This window comes from Sphaeramia orbicularis, chromosome 17 (genome assembly GCF_902148855.1).
Source record: "Sphaeramia orbicularis chromosome 17, fSphaOr1.1, whole genome shotgun sequence".
Taxonomy (NCBI): Eukaryota; Metazoa; Chordata; class Actinopteri; order Kurtiformes; family Apogonidae; genus Sphaeramia; species Sphaeramia orbicularis.
Genome location: NC_043973.1, coordinates 35,860,465 through 35,874,780, shown reverse-complemented (window position 1 = coordinate 35,874,780; position 14,316 = coordinate 35,860,465). Strand labels below are relative to the sequence as shown.

The 14,316-nt window shown below is 34.4% G+C and overlaps 1 protein-coding gene across 2 annotated transcripts; it reads left to right on the top strand.

Moving 5' to 3' along the window:
- Positions 1-754: 754 nt before the first annotated feature.
- On the top strand, positions 755-6,880 carry LOC115436690 (regulator of G-protein signaling 21-like). 2 transcript variants are annotated; one of them, XM_030159599.1, is made up of 5 exons: positions 755-1,067; positions 2,556-2,624; positions 2,721-2,782; positions 2,887-3,053; positions 6,142-6,880. In XM_030159599.1, the coding sequence occupies exons 1-5, from the start codon at positions 955-957 to the stop codon at positions 6,430-6,432; spliced, it is 702 nt and encodes a 233-aa protein (XP_030015459.1). In that variant the 5' UTR covers positions 755-954; the 3' UTR covers positions 6,433-6,880. The 2 variants fall into 2 exon arrangements, with proteins under 2 accessions (XP_030015459.1, XP_030015458.1); XM_030159598.1 differs by having other exon boundaries at positions 757-1,067; positions 2,553-2,624.
- Positions 6,881-14,316: the final 7,436 nt, after the last annotated feature.

Sequence of the window (14,316 nt, the reverse complement as noted above, 5' to 3'; positions counted from 1 at the left end):
AAAAAAATAAATTCATAAATAGTTGTCGACCATTGATATTTGTACGTTTGTTTTTATACTTTTCTTGTTAATTTATTATTTCACAATTGTTTTCTTGTTTTTTCAAGTATCACATTGAAAAATGGATAATAAATAATAAACTGAGCTACCAAAGACTGGTTAAACATGATTTAATAAAGTGAGAGAGAAAAGCGTGGAAGCTAAAGTATTTTATTCTAGCTTTTAATGTATCTATAATTATTTCCAAAGGGAATCAGTGAGTCACAACCTATGACTCTCAGACCGATAAATCTGATAGACGGCCTGACATGGTCTTTAAACCTGTCGACTGTGAAAATACTGACTGAACAGCAGCAACTTCAGATTTCCCACTGACAATATCATCACTTTCAAATTATTTTTGATCATCTAGAGGGCCGTATCACTTCTCTATGAAAAGTCATTAAAACTTTTTAATAACCATTACTGGATGATATGAAGTGTCTCAAAGAAGCAGAAAAGCCGGCAGTAAAAGTCATCCTGAGACTGGAAAAGAAACATAGTGGGAACAACACCAAATAAGACAAACTTACAAAGGAAACTTGTGACCACTTGACCTGCGACTTAAAAATAGCACAGACTTGAAGTGACGTCGAGACTGTGTGACTTTCAATAGCCTATGTAATGCTTTAACTTTGAAGAATGTGATGGCAGCGGTGATACACAGCCCAGTTTTGTTCTATATTAAGGAAGAGCACAAGGTTTGACGCACTTAGTATGCATGTGGTTCCTTCTAATTATGTAAAAATCAGCATATCTGTCAACGTAGGGTAAAGACACAAGACAGACAAGAATAAAAGACATGTGGGAGCTGTACCCATTCCACTTCTGCTTTGACCCTCATATAAACAAGAATTCGCATCTAATAAAGAAGCCGTAAGACTGGAAATACAAGGACATTTGTTCAGTTGCAACATGCAGACGGAGACATGCCTTCACATTACCCAGGGGAGGTCATGTTATTCACACTCCACAATGAATGGACTCTGTAGCACAGCTCCTCTGGACCTCCACAACACACAGAGAATGTAAGTGTGGCTTATTTTTAACCCTTACATGCATCAATTATGAGAACCTTAGTCAATATTTTTTTCTTGAGTAATTTTTTTTTTTCGCTCTTTAGCCATGAAAAAAAAAGAGTGCAATTGAATTTCTTTTACAACCCTGTCTTTCATGGAGTTACAAAAATGTCCACTCAGCTGGACACCATGTGTTTCATTTTTGAAGAAACATACTGTGTGACAACTATGAAATAAAAACATTTTTAATGCTGCTAGTCTGATATTTTCTCACATTTTAACATACTCTAATACTAGCTATATGCAAAAAAACATGTTTTGTTTTTTTTAACTGTTAATTACAGTCTAATAACAATTTGCAATTGATTTATACTCAAATATGTTAGTGCAGATCAGGTTTATCTAGAACAGCAAAGTTACAGTAATGGTATGAATTACTGTGTATGGGATGGTGCATAAGTGTCCACTGTGTTGGCTGATATGGAACTAAAACAACAAAACCATGAATATACAAGAGAACAGCTGGAGAAGAACTGACCACTGGAGTGTACACTGTGCATGAAAGGGTTAAAACCCATGATCAGAAAGTGATATACTGTGTGAAAAATATGAAATAAAAACATTTTTAATGCTGCTAGTCTGATATTTTCTCACATTTTAACATATGCTAATACTAGCTATTACACACTCAGATAATATGCAAAAAAACATGTTTGTTTTGTTTTTAAACGGTTAATTACAGTCTAATAACAATTAGCAATTGATTTATACTCACATATGTTAGTGCAGATCAGGTTTATCTACAACAGCAAAGTTACAGTAATGGTATGAATTACAGTGTATGGGATGGTGCATAAATATCCACTGTGTTGGCTGATATGGAACTAAAATAACAAAACCATGAAAATACAAGAGAACAGCTGGAGAAGAACTGACCACTGGAGTGACCACTGTGCATGAAAGGGTTAAAACCCATGATCACAAAATGATATACTGTGTGAAAAATATGAAATTAAAAACATTTTTAATGCCACTAATGCCATTTTCTCACATTTTAACATACTCTAATACTAGTTGTTACTCAATTCATAGAGATAATATGCAGAAAAAAAAAAAAAAAAAGGTTCAAGAAAACTGTTAATTATGGTCCAATAGCCTAATAATTAGCAACTGATGTACACTCAAACATGTTAGTGCAGATTAGGTTTATCTAGAACAACAAAGTTTTATCAAGAACAGTAAAGTTACAGTAATGGTCTGAATGTCAGTGTATGGGATGATGCGTAAGTGTCCACTGTGTTGGCTGATATGGAACTAAAACAACAAAATCCATGAATATACAAGAGAACAGCTGGAGAAGAACTGACCACTGGAGTGACCACTGTGCATGAAAGGGTTAATACAGGGGGGGGGGGGGGGGGGGGCTGTATTTTAAGGAACCATGCTTTCTTTTCATGTTCTGGGTTTTTTATTTATCCCTGTAATCCCTCTCAGAAGACATACTGCATGGAAATCCCGAATACATGACTTTATGCAGAGTCCATTGCCGTGGAGGAAAATCTACAGGTATTTTTTGCTAATATTACACACTAATATAGTACACCATTTGAAGTTTTATTTAGATTAAAAATGAAACTAAAATCCTTAATTTTTATTCCTCAGGCAAGCAACAAATGAAACAAGCCTGCTGGGGGAATCTCTTGAGACACTTCTTTCCCATAAACGTAATTTTCATCTTCTCTCAAGCAACAGAAAACTAATATCATGCTTGTTGATTTTTTTTTTTTTTTTTTGTGCTATGAAGGATTTATGTTCTCTTGTGTTAAAGGTGGACAAATAGTGTTTCGGGATTTCCTAAAGTCTGAGTTCTGTGAAGAAAACCTGGACTTCTGGCTCGCCTGCCAAGAGTACAAAACCCATGAGAGTCCAGAGAAGCTGAGATGGAGAGCGGAAAACATTTATGAGGAGTTCATCACGGCTGAGTCGCCCAAACAGGTAAAGACAAACTAGAAGAGATAGGTCAGGCTTATGCTGTGGTTCCCAACCTTTTTTGGCTCATGACTAGGGATGTAACGATTACTGGTATAACAATAAACTGTGGTAAAATTCCTGACGGTTAGTATTACCGTTTAAATTCTAATTATTATGATAACCATGTTTGATTATCGTACTTTCAACTCAAACTTGATCTGGAAAATGGTCAAACAGTGGCTATAAGGTGCCATCTTTAACGTGCATTTGTATGTTTGATGTTTACATGTTAATATTTGAATGTTTCTGCCAACAGACGGAACACTGTGCTTATTATTTTATGTGTTTTTTTTTTTGTTTTGTTTTGTTTTGTTTTTCAAAATACAACTTGGTTAAATTATTCAGGTTGTGTATCAGTACTTTTTGAACATTTCGAACACATTTCAACAATACCGTAATCATCATTTTGGTCACAATAACCATTATATTAAATTTTCATATCATTACATCCCTATTCACGACCCCATTTTAACATCACAAATTTCTGGCGACCCCAGACATTTAAAGCGGAGACTTTATTTTTTTGCTAAAATTAATTTGTTTTTGATCATGTAATAGTTTGCTATACTATGTTGCAAATAAACCTTAATTTTAGACGATGTTTAGTCTATATAATGTATATTATTATGGACAGAGGCAGTAAATCCAGGTGTAGATTACTGCACAAAGGGAGAATTTTATTTTCCTTGGTCAGGATATGTACAGTCAGTCCAGCTGTGATTTACAAGGAGGACAATTAATACTGAACAAACAAGAACTGAAACTATGAATTATGAAAGAGCTGCAGCATCTGAAACTGACCACAATGAACATTTGACACAGAAACAGAATCTGTCAACTCACCATATATTTTTTATTAGTAAGTTGTTTTTTTTGTTTTGTTTTGTTTTTTATATCAATTACTATAAATTCCAGGCGACCTCATTTGAATTCCAGGCGACCCCACATGGGGTCCCGACCCCAAGGTTGAAAAACACTGGGCTTATGCCAGGTTCAACAAATGCACATGAATATTCACTGTGTCAGTTCTGTGTGGGTTCTCTCCAGGTGCTCCGGCTTCCTCCCATCATCCAAAGACATGCACTGATAAGTTAGCCAGTTGTAACGTAGAAGTCTACACAGTTAACGTAAATCGCCCATAGGTGTGAATGTGACAGTGGTTGTTTGTCTCTATATGTCAGACCTGTGATGAACTGACGACATGTCCAGGATGTACCCCACCTTCACCCATAAGTAGCTACACTGGATAAAATCCAAATCAAGTGTATTTTTGTCATCTCTAGTCAAACTATCTCATCACACTTAAAATAAGACATAATCACCTGAAGAGTAACTTTTCATTTCATTTCATTTGTTCATTTGTTTGTTTATTTCAAACATTTATAGGATACATGTAAATTCAGAATTCCAAAATTATTCATCTACACTCAAAAAGGAGTGGGAAGAAGAAAAACTTATTTAATCCCACCCCCATTCTCATCATCAAATAACTGAACATAAGAATATTTTAAATCCTCACTCCTGTCCTTTGACTTCAAACCAGAACAATGAACAAAACAGGCCTAAACCAAATTAGAATGAAGTCATTCGACAGTATTTACATTATAGAATCAAAATGTGTATGAAAAATAAGAAACAAAGTACATGCCTGGTGGTGTTACCACGGGTAACAGTTAACCGTCAACTTACATTATAATTATTACATACCAACAATGGTAAAAACTGAGATATAAGAACTTATTTTTAGACAACAGATCTAGAAAATCTTATTTCAAGAAATCTTACCAAGATCATTTTTAGCTGTTCAGTTGGCAGATCTTTTTTTTGCTTGAATTAACCAAAAAAAAAATCTTGAATTAAGTTCTTATATCTCACAGAAAAGCTACTCTTTAGGTGATTATGTCTTATTACCTCCGCCAAGGAGGTTGTGTTTTTGCCAGGGTTTGTTTGTCTGTCTGTTTGTCTGTCCGTTAGTGTGCAACATAACTCAAAAAGTTATGGACAGATTTTGATGAAATTTTCAGGGTTTGTTGGAAATGGGATAAGGAAGAAATGATTAAATTTTGGTGGTGATCGGGGGGGGGGGGGTGGGCAGACCAGAAAATTTCATCAAAATCTGTCCATAACTTTTTGAGTCATGTTGCACACTAACGGACAGACAAACAGACAGACAGACAGACAAACAAACCCTGGCAAAAACATAACCTCCTTGGTGTGGGGGGGGCCACTGATCAGCCTTGGCGGAGGTCTGCACTCTCCGAGTGCTTCTAGTTTTAAGTGTGATGAAATATTTTGACTAGAAATGAGAAGAATACACTTGGTAAGATGTAGATTTTTTCCAGTGTAGGATAGGCTCCAGCGACCCCCGTGACCCTAGTGAGGACAAAGAGGGTTCAGAAAATGAATAAATGTTTTATTTTTTGTTGAGTTTTTTTTTTTTTTTTTTCATTAAATCTTTATTGAGTGAGGTAGAGTATACAGACAACGTATACAACAAGAAAATAACATAAGTTTGCCAGGGGGAATACACTACAATACAATATCCAAATCAGAGCAAATACTGATGGTTTTTACAGCCTTTTTGTTTCCAGATTTATCCAGTAGCTTTAAATAAAGTTCAACATCTTTCAGAAAATAAATAATATTGGTTTTGTGTTACAGAACTTACATTTGTGAATGAAAAATTTAGCAAGTAAAAGAAATAATTTATTTATTTATTTATTTTTCCTTTTTGGAGTATCTATAATAACAAAATAATCCATTTTTCCAAGACATGACAAAGTCTCTGAAAACATGGTCAATAATAAATCTGCTGAAGTCCTTCCACGGTTTCTTAGTGTGTGAACAATGCCAGAAGAGATCCAGCATGAATGAATGAATGTGTCAGCTGTGATGTAAAAGAAATGATAATACCATAAACCACAACAACCAAAGTTTAACCAGATACTATCAGACTGTGACAGTGACGCAGGCGGTCGCAGACAAAGTACAGAATGTACTGTTACTGCGTCAACTCAAATGGAACTGTGTATTACTTTTCAACAATTGGCAGGTAAACTTGGATTTCTCCACAAGAGATGCGATCAGCCGGAGTCTTCAGCAGCCGACTGCGTCTTGTTTTGTTGCGGCACAGAAGAAAGTCTACAGCCTGATGGAGAATGGCTCCTTTCAACGCTTTATTCATTCGGAGCAATACAAAGTTCTATCTGACGCAGCCTTGAAGCAGAAAGGCCTCAGGAAGCACCGGAAAGCCTTGAAAACCAAAAGCACCGGAGATCTACTCCAGCCTGATTCAAAAGCGATCCTCCTGCAGCGTGACCTCCATCTCTGGCATGGGGACTGACAGCACCCATGTAAAAGGTGCTAAAGTACCAAACAGACTGAGCAACTGTTGTTAAGAGACACTGTGCAGCCACTTTCATACCATCTGAAAGGTGTCTAATGGACTGAACAAACTGCACACACTGCCATCAGGTGCACAGTGAACAAACAGCATCACAAAAGGCTAAAGGTACAACTGGCTTTCAGCCCAGCGCTGCCTCTGCTTCAGGAAGCAAATGGCAAGACTGAAAACCGTATTATTTAGGATCTTATAGAAAGGAAAGCCACATAACTGCAGGACTATTATGAATTTTGTGAATTTGCACTTTGTATAATAAGAGAACATATATACAGTCATGGAAAAAAAAATATTAGACCACCCTTGTTTTCTTCAGTTTCTTATTCATTTTAACCCTTTCATGCATGAACTGTGAGAACCTTGTGTGAGTGTTGAGTGTTTTTATTCCTCTTTAGGCATGAAAAAAAAATGGTAACATTTTATTTGAAGGTCTAGTTTATAATGCATTAAGCGCACATTCATAAGACATTCTAAAGCATTTATAATGCATTATAAAAGTCATTACAACAGTTTATGATCATGTACAATAACTTACACCAAGGTTAATAAAGTATTATAAGTGTCGCCATAATGTATTATAAATTCAGCTTTCATAATGTTTTATACATCCATACCAAAGTGACAACAGAACACATTCTATCCATCATAACAATTAACCATTGCACATTAAATGTAAATTAAGCGTATGGTTTGTTCTTGAAAGTGCATTGTTTAGTTCCTCAGATGTTTGGTTTTAAGTTTAAAGTTCTCGGATAAACATTGGGAGATTTGGATTCAGGCAGAGAAGCAGTGTGAAGGAATTTAGTTTTTTAGGTAGGGAATTTTTATGAGGTTTTGTCACTGGTGCCTATACCCATCTATTTTATAGATTTAATTTTTATTAAAAAAAAAAAAAGTATGTGTTTGAATTAACAAAGATTTAGAGCTGCCACATTATTTTTTATTTATGTATAAAGCAGCATGTAACACTTGTATTTACTGTCTCTGTTCTTTTAATGTTTTATTTTTGCAAAACAGAGTTATTCAGAACATTTTGATGTATATTTTTTTTCTTACACTTTTCTCAGATCCAGCAGATACTGCTCATACATCATCATACTTGTGTTATAATACCATACAATTGCTAATTGCTACAATTGTCACTTTACTAGAAGTTCTTAAAGTCCTCCTGTAACTTATTACACTGTCACTTTGGTATGGATGTATAAAACATGATGAAAGCTGAATTTATAATACATTATGCCTACACTTATAATACTTTATTAACCTTGGTATAAGTTGTTGTACATGATCATAAACTGTTGTAATGACTTTTATAATGCATTATAAATGCATTATGAATGTGTGCTTAATGCATTATAAACTAGACCTTCAAGTAAAGTGTTACCAAAAAAGAATGTGATTGAAATAGTTTTTTATGAACCTATTTTTCATGGAGTTGCAAAAATGTCTACTCAGCTGGACCCCATGTGTTTAACCCATTCATGCATGAATTATGAGAACCTTAATCAAGATTTTTTTTTTTTCCTGAGTGTTTTTATTCCTCTTTAGGCATGAAAAAACAATGTGATTGAATTTTTTTTTTTTTTTTTTTAATGAACCTTACAAAAATGTCCACTCACCTGGACACCATGCATTTAATTTTTGAAGCAAAGAAACATGTGTTTACTGTCATACTGTGTGAAAACTCTGAAATAATTTTTTTTAAAAGGCTGCTAATCTGATGTTTTCTCACATTTTAACATACTATAATAGTAGCTATTACTCAAATAATATGCAAAAAAAACAATAAAACACAACAACTTTAAAAAAAACAAAAAAAAAACAAAACTGTTAATTACAGTGTAATAACAATTAGCAATTGATTTACACTCAAATACGTTGCTACAGATCAGGTTTCTCAAGAACTGCAAAGTTACAGGAATGGTATGAATTGCAGTGTATTATAGGATGGTGCATAAGTGTCCACTGTGTTGGCTGATATGGAACTAAAACAACAAAATCCATGAATATACAAGAGAACAGCTGGAGAAGAACAGTCCACTGGAGTGACCACTGTGCATGAAAGGGTTAAATTTTGAAGCAAAGAAACATGTATTTACTGACATACTGTGTGAAAACTATGAAATAATTTTTAAAATGTTGTTAATCTGATGTTTTGTCACATTTTAACAAACTCTAATACTAGTTACTACTCACTTTATGGAGATTCTATGTAAAAAAAAAAAAAAATAATAATAATTTTAATGACAGTCTAACAACAATAACGAGCACCTGATTTACACTCAGACATGTTAGTGCAGATCAGGTTTATCAAGAACAGCAAAGTTTCAGTAATGGTATGAATCCCAGTGTATAGGATGATGCATAAACGTCCACTGTGTTGGCTGATATGGAATTAAAACAATAAAATCCTGGAAAATACGATAAGAGAACAGCTGTAGAATAACTGTCCACTGGAGTGACCACTATGCATGAAAGGGTTAATGCCTGGTCCAACTAAAGGTACATTTGTTTGGACAAATATAATGATAACAACAAAAATAGCTCATAAGAGTATAATTTAACAGCTGATATCTAACAATTTTCCATGTTTTCTTGATAATAACCAAGATCACTTCAGTTCTTCCATCAATATCTATGGCATTGTACTGACAAAAACAGTGCTTTTAGTCATTGCATGTTTTCTTTTCTGTCTGTTTTAGTCACATGATACACCCAGGAGTTAGTACTTGATTGCATAACTGTTGTTTTTGATGACTTTTGATGGTCTAATAATTTTTTCTGCGACTGTACTAACTGTTGTCAAATGAAATATATGATGAACTGAACAAAAATGCTGTGTGTATCCTGGTGTGGACATTCAGATATTTGTGTGAGTTCATTTATGTGCACATCTTGAGCAGAGCATTGTGGGATTAAAACATACAGGAGTTGCCAGTATTATGTCAGGTTTGTGTAGTTTTTCTGGACATGTATAAAACAAATGTACTGCAGGTCACACTCCACAGCCCCTGTTTACACTCAGCAGGAGTAAAGACAAAGATCCTGACTGCAGGAGACGAATGTGCTGAAGAAAAGCCCAGATTTCAGGTTGAAATATTATGAAACATTATTCCAATAGCGTGTTGGATATGAGCACATATTGAAAACTGACTATTTCAAGACAGTGTTTTATAGTTCGGGTATGCACAGAATATTAGTGCAACATTTATTTTCATTAGTTATTTAAACGGCTTAGTTAGGAATTTAGTGTTCTTCCAAATAAGGCCAAAAACAGTGCATGTAAAAACACTGTGTGCTGTCATCACAGTTAATGTGCTACTGCCACCTAGTGGAAATTAGAAAAACTATCACTTTTAATACCCTTAAAGTTGTGATTTTGTACTATGATTTTTTCACTTTCACAAGCAAATTGTCATAAATGGAGCACTTAAAGAACAATAAACATAAATCGTATGGATAAATAAATGTCTTAGTCCTAAAACCTGGGAATTAAAACCACATGGTTAAATTTAATAGAACTTTTCTCCAGCCAAAATGTGAACTTCAATAAATTTGGTATCACATATGAGATTTTCTCACTTCTGATGTCACTGAGTGAATTAAGATGGAACACAACATAAATGAAACACTTCATTTAACTGAACAAAAGTAAACACTTTTACTACATAGCTGCAGGCCAAAACCTCTATTAAACATAATACATTTGAATATGATACACCCTGATACATAAGTGAAGTATGAAACTAAATTAAGACTTATTATTATTATTATTATTATTTCTTTTTTTTTTTTTTTTAAACATGTTAAGAATAGAGTGCCAGGCGTGCCAAACTTAAATAAATGAATACATCATTTAAAAAGGCCTTAAATGTGTCATTGATTAATTAATTAATTTGTTAATTAAAAGTGGAAATGCATACATTAAATAAATAAATATATCTGTCAATAATTACTTAAATGTCTCATGAATTAATTAAAATATCAATTAAAGCATATCTAATTATTCATTTAAATATTTCATTGTCCTGTGCCAAGAGTGCCGCAATAATTTTATTTTACCTGTCAACCTCGTCCATCAAAGTCAGTGGGCGGGGTTTACACTTATCTAGTCAAGATGATTGCTTTAGCCTGAAGTACACACTTTAAAAACATGGCCGTTCCTTAATGGAGGATCTTCATGAGCTCTCTCTTGCTTTAGGAACACTTCTTCGAGTAATTTCCGTACTTTCCGACCAAGAAACTGACCGTACAGTGATCGTAAAGCAGATGGGAGTTTTTCTTACTGACTGATGTTCTGACGGCAGAAACTGTTGTGATTGGTCCAGTCAAGTAACTTATCAAAACAGAGGACAGGCGGGAGAAGTAAGCACCAAGCTGCATCTTCCATCATGGTTTTTAGTGGTAGAAACCATATCCAGACAAAGGTAAATCAGATGAACACTGCCCCCTAATGTGTGGGGGTGTGTTGACTGGCTCTGCATCACTCCATTATCTGGGATGGAGTTGTCTTGACTTTCTGTGCAGGATAACCAATCTGACGTTAGTGTCTGTTGATGAGCCACAGTGACAGCTAAAATTAATTCATTGTGGCATTCTTGAGCAGAGACCATGAAATACTTAATTAAGTAGTGAAATAATTATATATGCTTCAATTGCTGTTTTAATTCATGTCACATTTGAATAATAATTGATAGATGTATTTATCTATTTAATGTATGTATTTCCAATTTTAATTAATGGACCCATTTAAGAACTTATTTAGTGATGTATTTATTTATTTAATTCCGTCACTCCTGGTGCGCCATAGTTGACTCATGGCATATGAGGTGCCAAGAAACTCATCTAAAGTTCCTTACAATGCACTGAATAACTTTTCATGATGATTAAAAAATAGAAATTTACTGCACCACTCTGACAACTAAGGTAGAGGCACATCAGTAATATAACAGCCTTTTCTGTTGTTGTCCTAAAGCTGTGGAACCAGTTGCCCTTAGATGTTCAACAGGCTCAGTCTGTGCCTGTATTTAAATCACGTCTAAAAACGCACTTTTTCTCATTGGCTTTTAATCAATGAGTGACGTGTTTCTTTTTTATATGTGTGTGTGTGTGTGTGTGTGTGTGTGTGTGTATGTGTGTGTGTGTATAATGCTGTATTTATCAGATTTTAATTTGTCTTTGTTTTTATGATGGTTGTATTTTGTTGTTCTTAGCCTGCTTTGCACCCTGTGTTATCACTGTTCTTACTTATTTACTTATTTAATCCCTTGTTTTATGTTTGGTGCACGGCACTTTGGTCAGCTGTAAAGTTCTTAAAGTGCATTATAAATAAAGTTGGTATGGTATGGTATGGTATGGTATGGTATGGTATGGTATGGTATGGTATGGTATGGTATGGTCTGGTACATCAATAATATAAACCAAATAAGCAGGAATGAAAGGTGTTCAGCAAGCAATAATTGCAACGTTGTCTTTTGACTGCCTTTTAACCAGGGATTTAACCTCATGAATACATATTTTTGGATCCACGGGGGAACAGATGATGACCCACTGATGTGATCAATAGACCTGACCACATTAAATGTACAGACATTTTAGTACAGGCATTTTACAGCATAATCTCAACCAGTAAACATAAGCCCCTTTTACACCAAGATTCCCTAGTGGGTTTATCTATATTACATTCATACTATATTTTTCAGTTTCCATTCATATAGCTCATTTCATTTCATATTCATGTCATTATAGGTATTTATGCTTTCTAAATACAGCAGCTTTATTATTGAAAAATCTGTCAATACCTTTTCCCTTTTTGTCAGTTCATCAAACTCAAACTATACCCTGTAATGGAGAGTTTTACGCTTGCATTAATTCATGACCTATTTACCGATCATTACTGCCTACGCGTTATTATTGTCTACAATACTGAGCATGAACTATCCATAAACAACCTGCTGGCAGCCCACCACGTCAGCCTGTCCCTGCCAGATATGCATGGGGGTCACAGCACAGACACAGCTCAGCCTTGAAGGCGGGGGCAGCATCTGGCAGGTGTTTCTTCATCTAAACAAACTGTCACATACACACACAGTAACAAAGATGACATTTGAGCTTGTCATTTCTTTCCTTTCAGAGAGTCACTCTGATCAGACTGCATTGTTGTACTCTGTCAGATTGTTTCTTTATGCAGAATAAACTTGATACAAAGCACTGTCTGGAAATCAGTTTATTTCTTTTCTTCACCAGAGTAACATGACATTTCCACCACAACCCAAGATGACCTGTCGGCAGTCCAAGAAGCACCATAAACTGTATATAAAGATACAAAGCCTGGTAAAAAAAAAAAAAAAAAAAAAAAAAAAAAAAAAGACCCAGACTAGTATTTTGTCTAAATCTTAATTAATTATTAGCTTTAACAAAGGCACACTTGTTTCAATAAGATTATGCAAAGCCACATTTATTTTTGATCATTTTTTGGTCACATAACGTTACTGAATCTAGACCCTACACTACTGATTGTAACACTGCCCTCTCAAGCTTGTACTGCACACACTAGGCATGATGGGTAATCACTTCATCCACCTCTCTTCTTACCCTGATGCACTCATCACTCTGGAACAGGGTCAATCTGGACTCATCAGACCACATGACCTTTTTCCATTTAAACACAGTCCAGTCTTTATTCTTTCTATCAAACTGCTGGCTGTTTATGAAATGAAAAACTACTTAATGCATCAGATAGGGATGTTGCAGCTGAAACATATTAATCACAGTAGTAATTATGTAATTCCTTTTAGTTCAGGGGTCACAAACAGCCCAATATGATCTCAAGTGGGCTGGACCAGTAAAATAATAACAGTGAAAAATGTAAAATGGCATTATGAAAATGTTTACATAAGTATCCTTAAAAAAAGGTGAATCCCATTAACAATCATGAACAACCGGAAATTTCTTGGAAAAAAAAAATTAGTGCAGTTTTAACAATATTATGTCTGAGCTTATCTTCATATGTTCATTACAACCTACAGATTGCAGTGGATCGAAAGGTACAAAATATTTTTGCTACATGCATAATATTGTTAAAATTGCATTTACTTATCTTAAGACATTACTGGTTGTTAATATTTGTTCGAGTTTGTCACGTCTTTTTGTGAAAGGACAGTTTGTAAACGGAAACATTTTCATAGCATTTCACTTTCTTACACTGAAACAAAGAGAAAATTTGGAGTTGTCATTATTTATAGATTGTTATGATAGTATTTTTACTGGTCCAACCTGAATTGGCCTGTATGTGGCTCAAAATCCTTTTGAAAATGATTTTGAAAAACATGATTGTTAATATCTTCAGTGTAAATTTTGCATTTCACAAATCCATCCCATGAACTGTAACATGAAGTGTAACATTTTTAATACTCATAATTTCCCTTAGGCCGATATGGAAGAGTAAAATAATTAGTAATAGTTGTCATTAGTAAAAGAAAAACTTTTTTCATTTCAAAAAACTAATTATTTAGTCATTGTACTTCCTTTGATGCTTTGGCAGTGTTAGGCATCATACAGGTGCAGCTCAAAAAATTAGAATATCATGAAAAAGTTCAATATTTTTTGTCAGTCATTTCAGACGATGAAACCCATGTATTATATGACTCATTAGACATAGAGTGAAATATTTCAAGCCTTATTTCTTGAAATTTTGATGTTTATGTCTTACAGATAATGAAAACCCAAAATACTGTGTCTCAGAAAATTAGAATATTGCATAAAATCCATTAAAAAAGGATATTTTAAACAGAAATGTCAGGTTTCTGAAAAGTCTGTTCATTT

Excerpts from the sequence above, each read along its gene's own strand:
- LOC115436690 (XM_030159598.1), top strand. The coding sequence starts at position 955 with ATGCAGACGGAGACATGCCTTCACATTACCCAGGGGAGGTCATGTTAT. Across the intron at positions 2,625-2,720 it reads CCGTGGAGGAAAATCTACAG|GCAAGCAACAAATGAAACAA; the intron begins GTATTTTTTGCT and ends TTTATTCCTCAG. Across the intron at positions 3,054-6,141 it reads CGGCTGAGTCGCCCAAACAG|GTAAACTTGGATTTCTCCAC; the intron begins GTAAAGACAAAC and ends AACAATTGGCAG.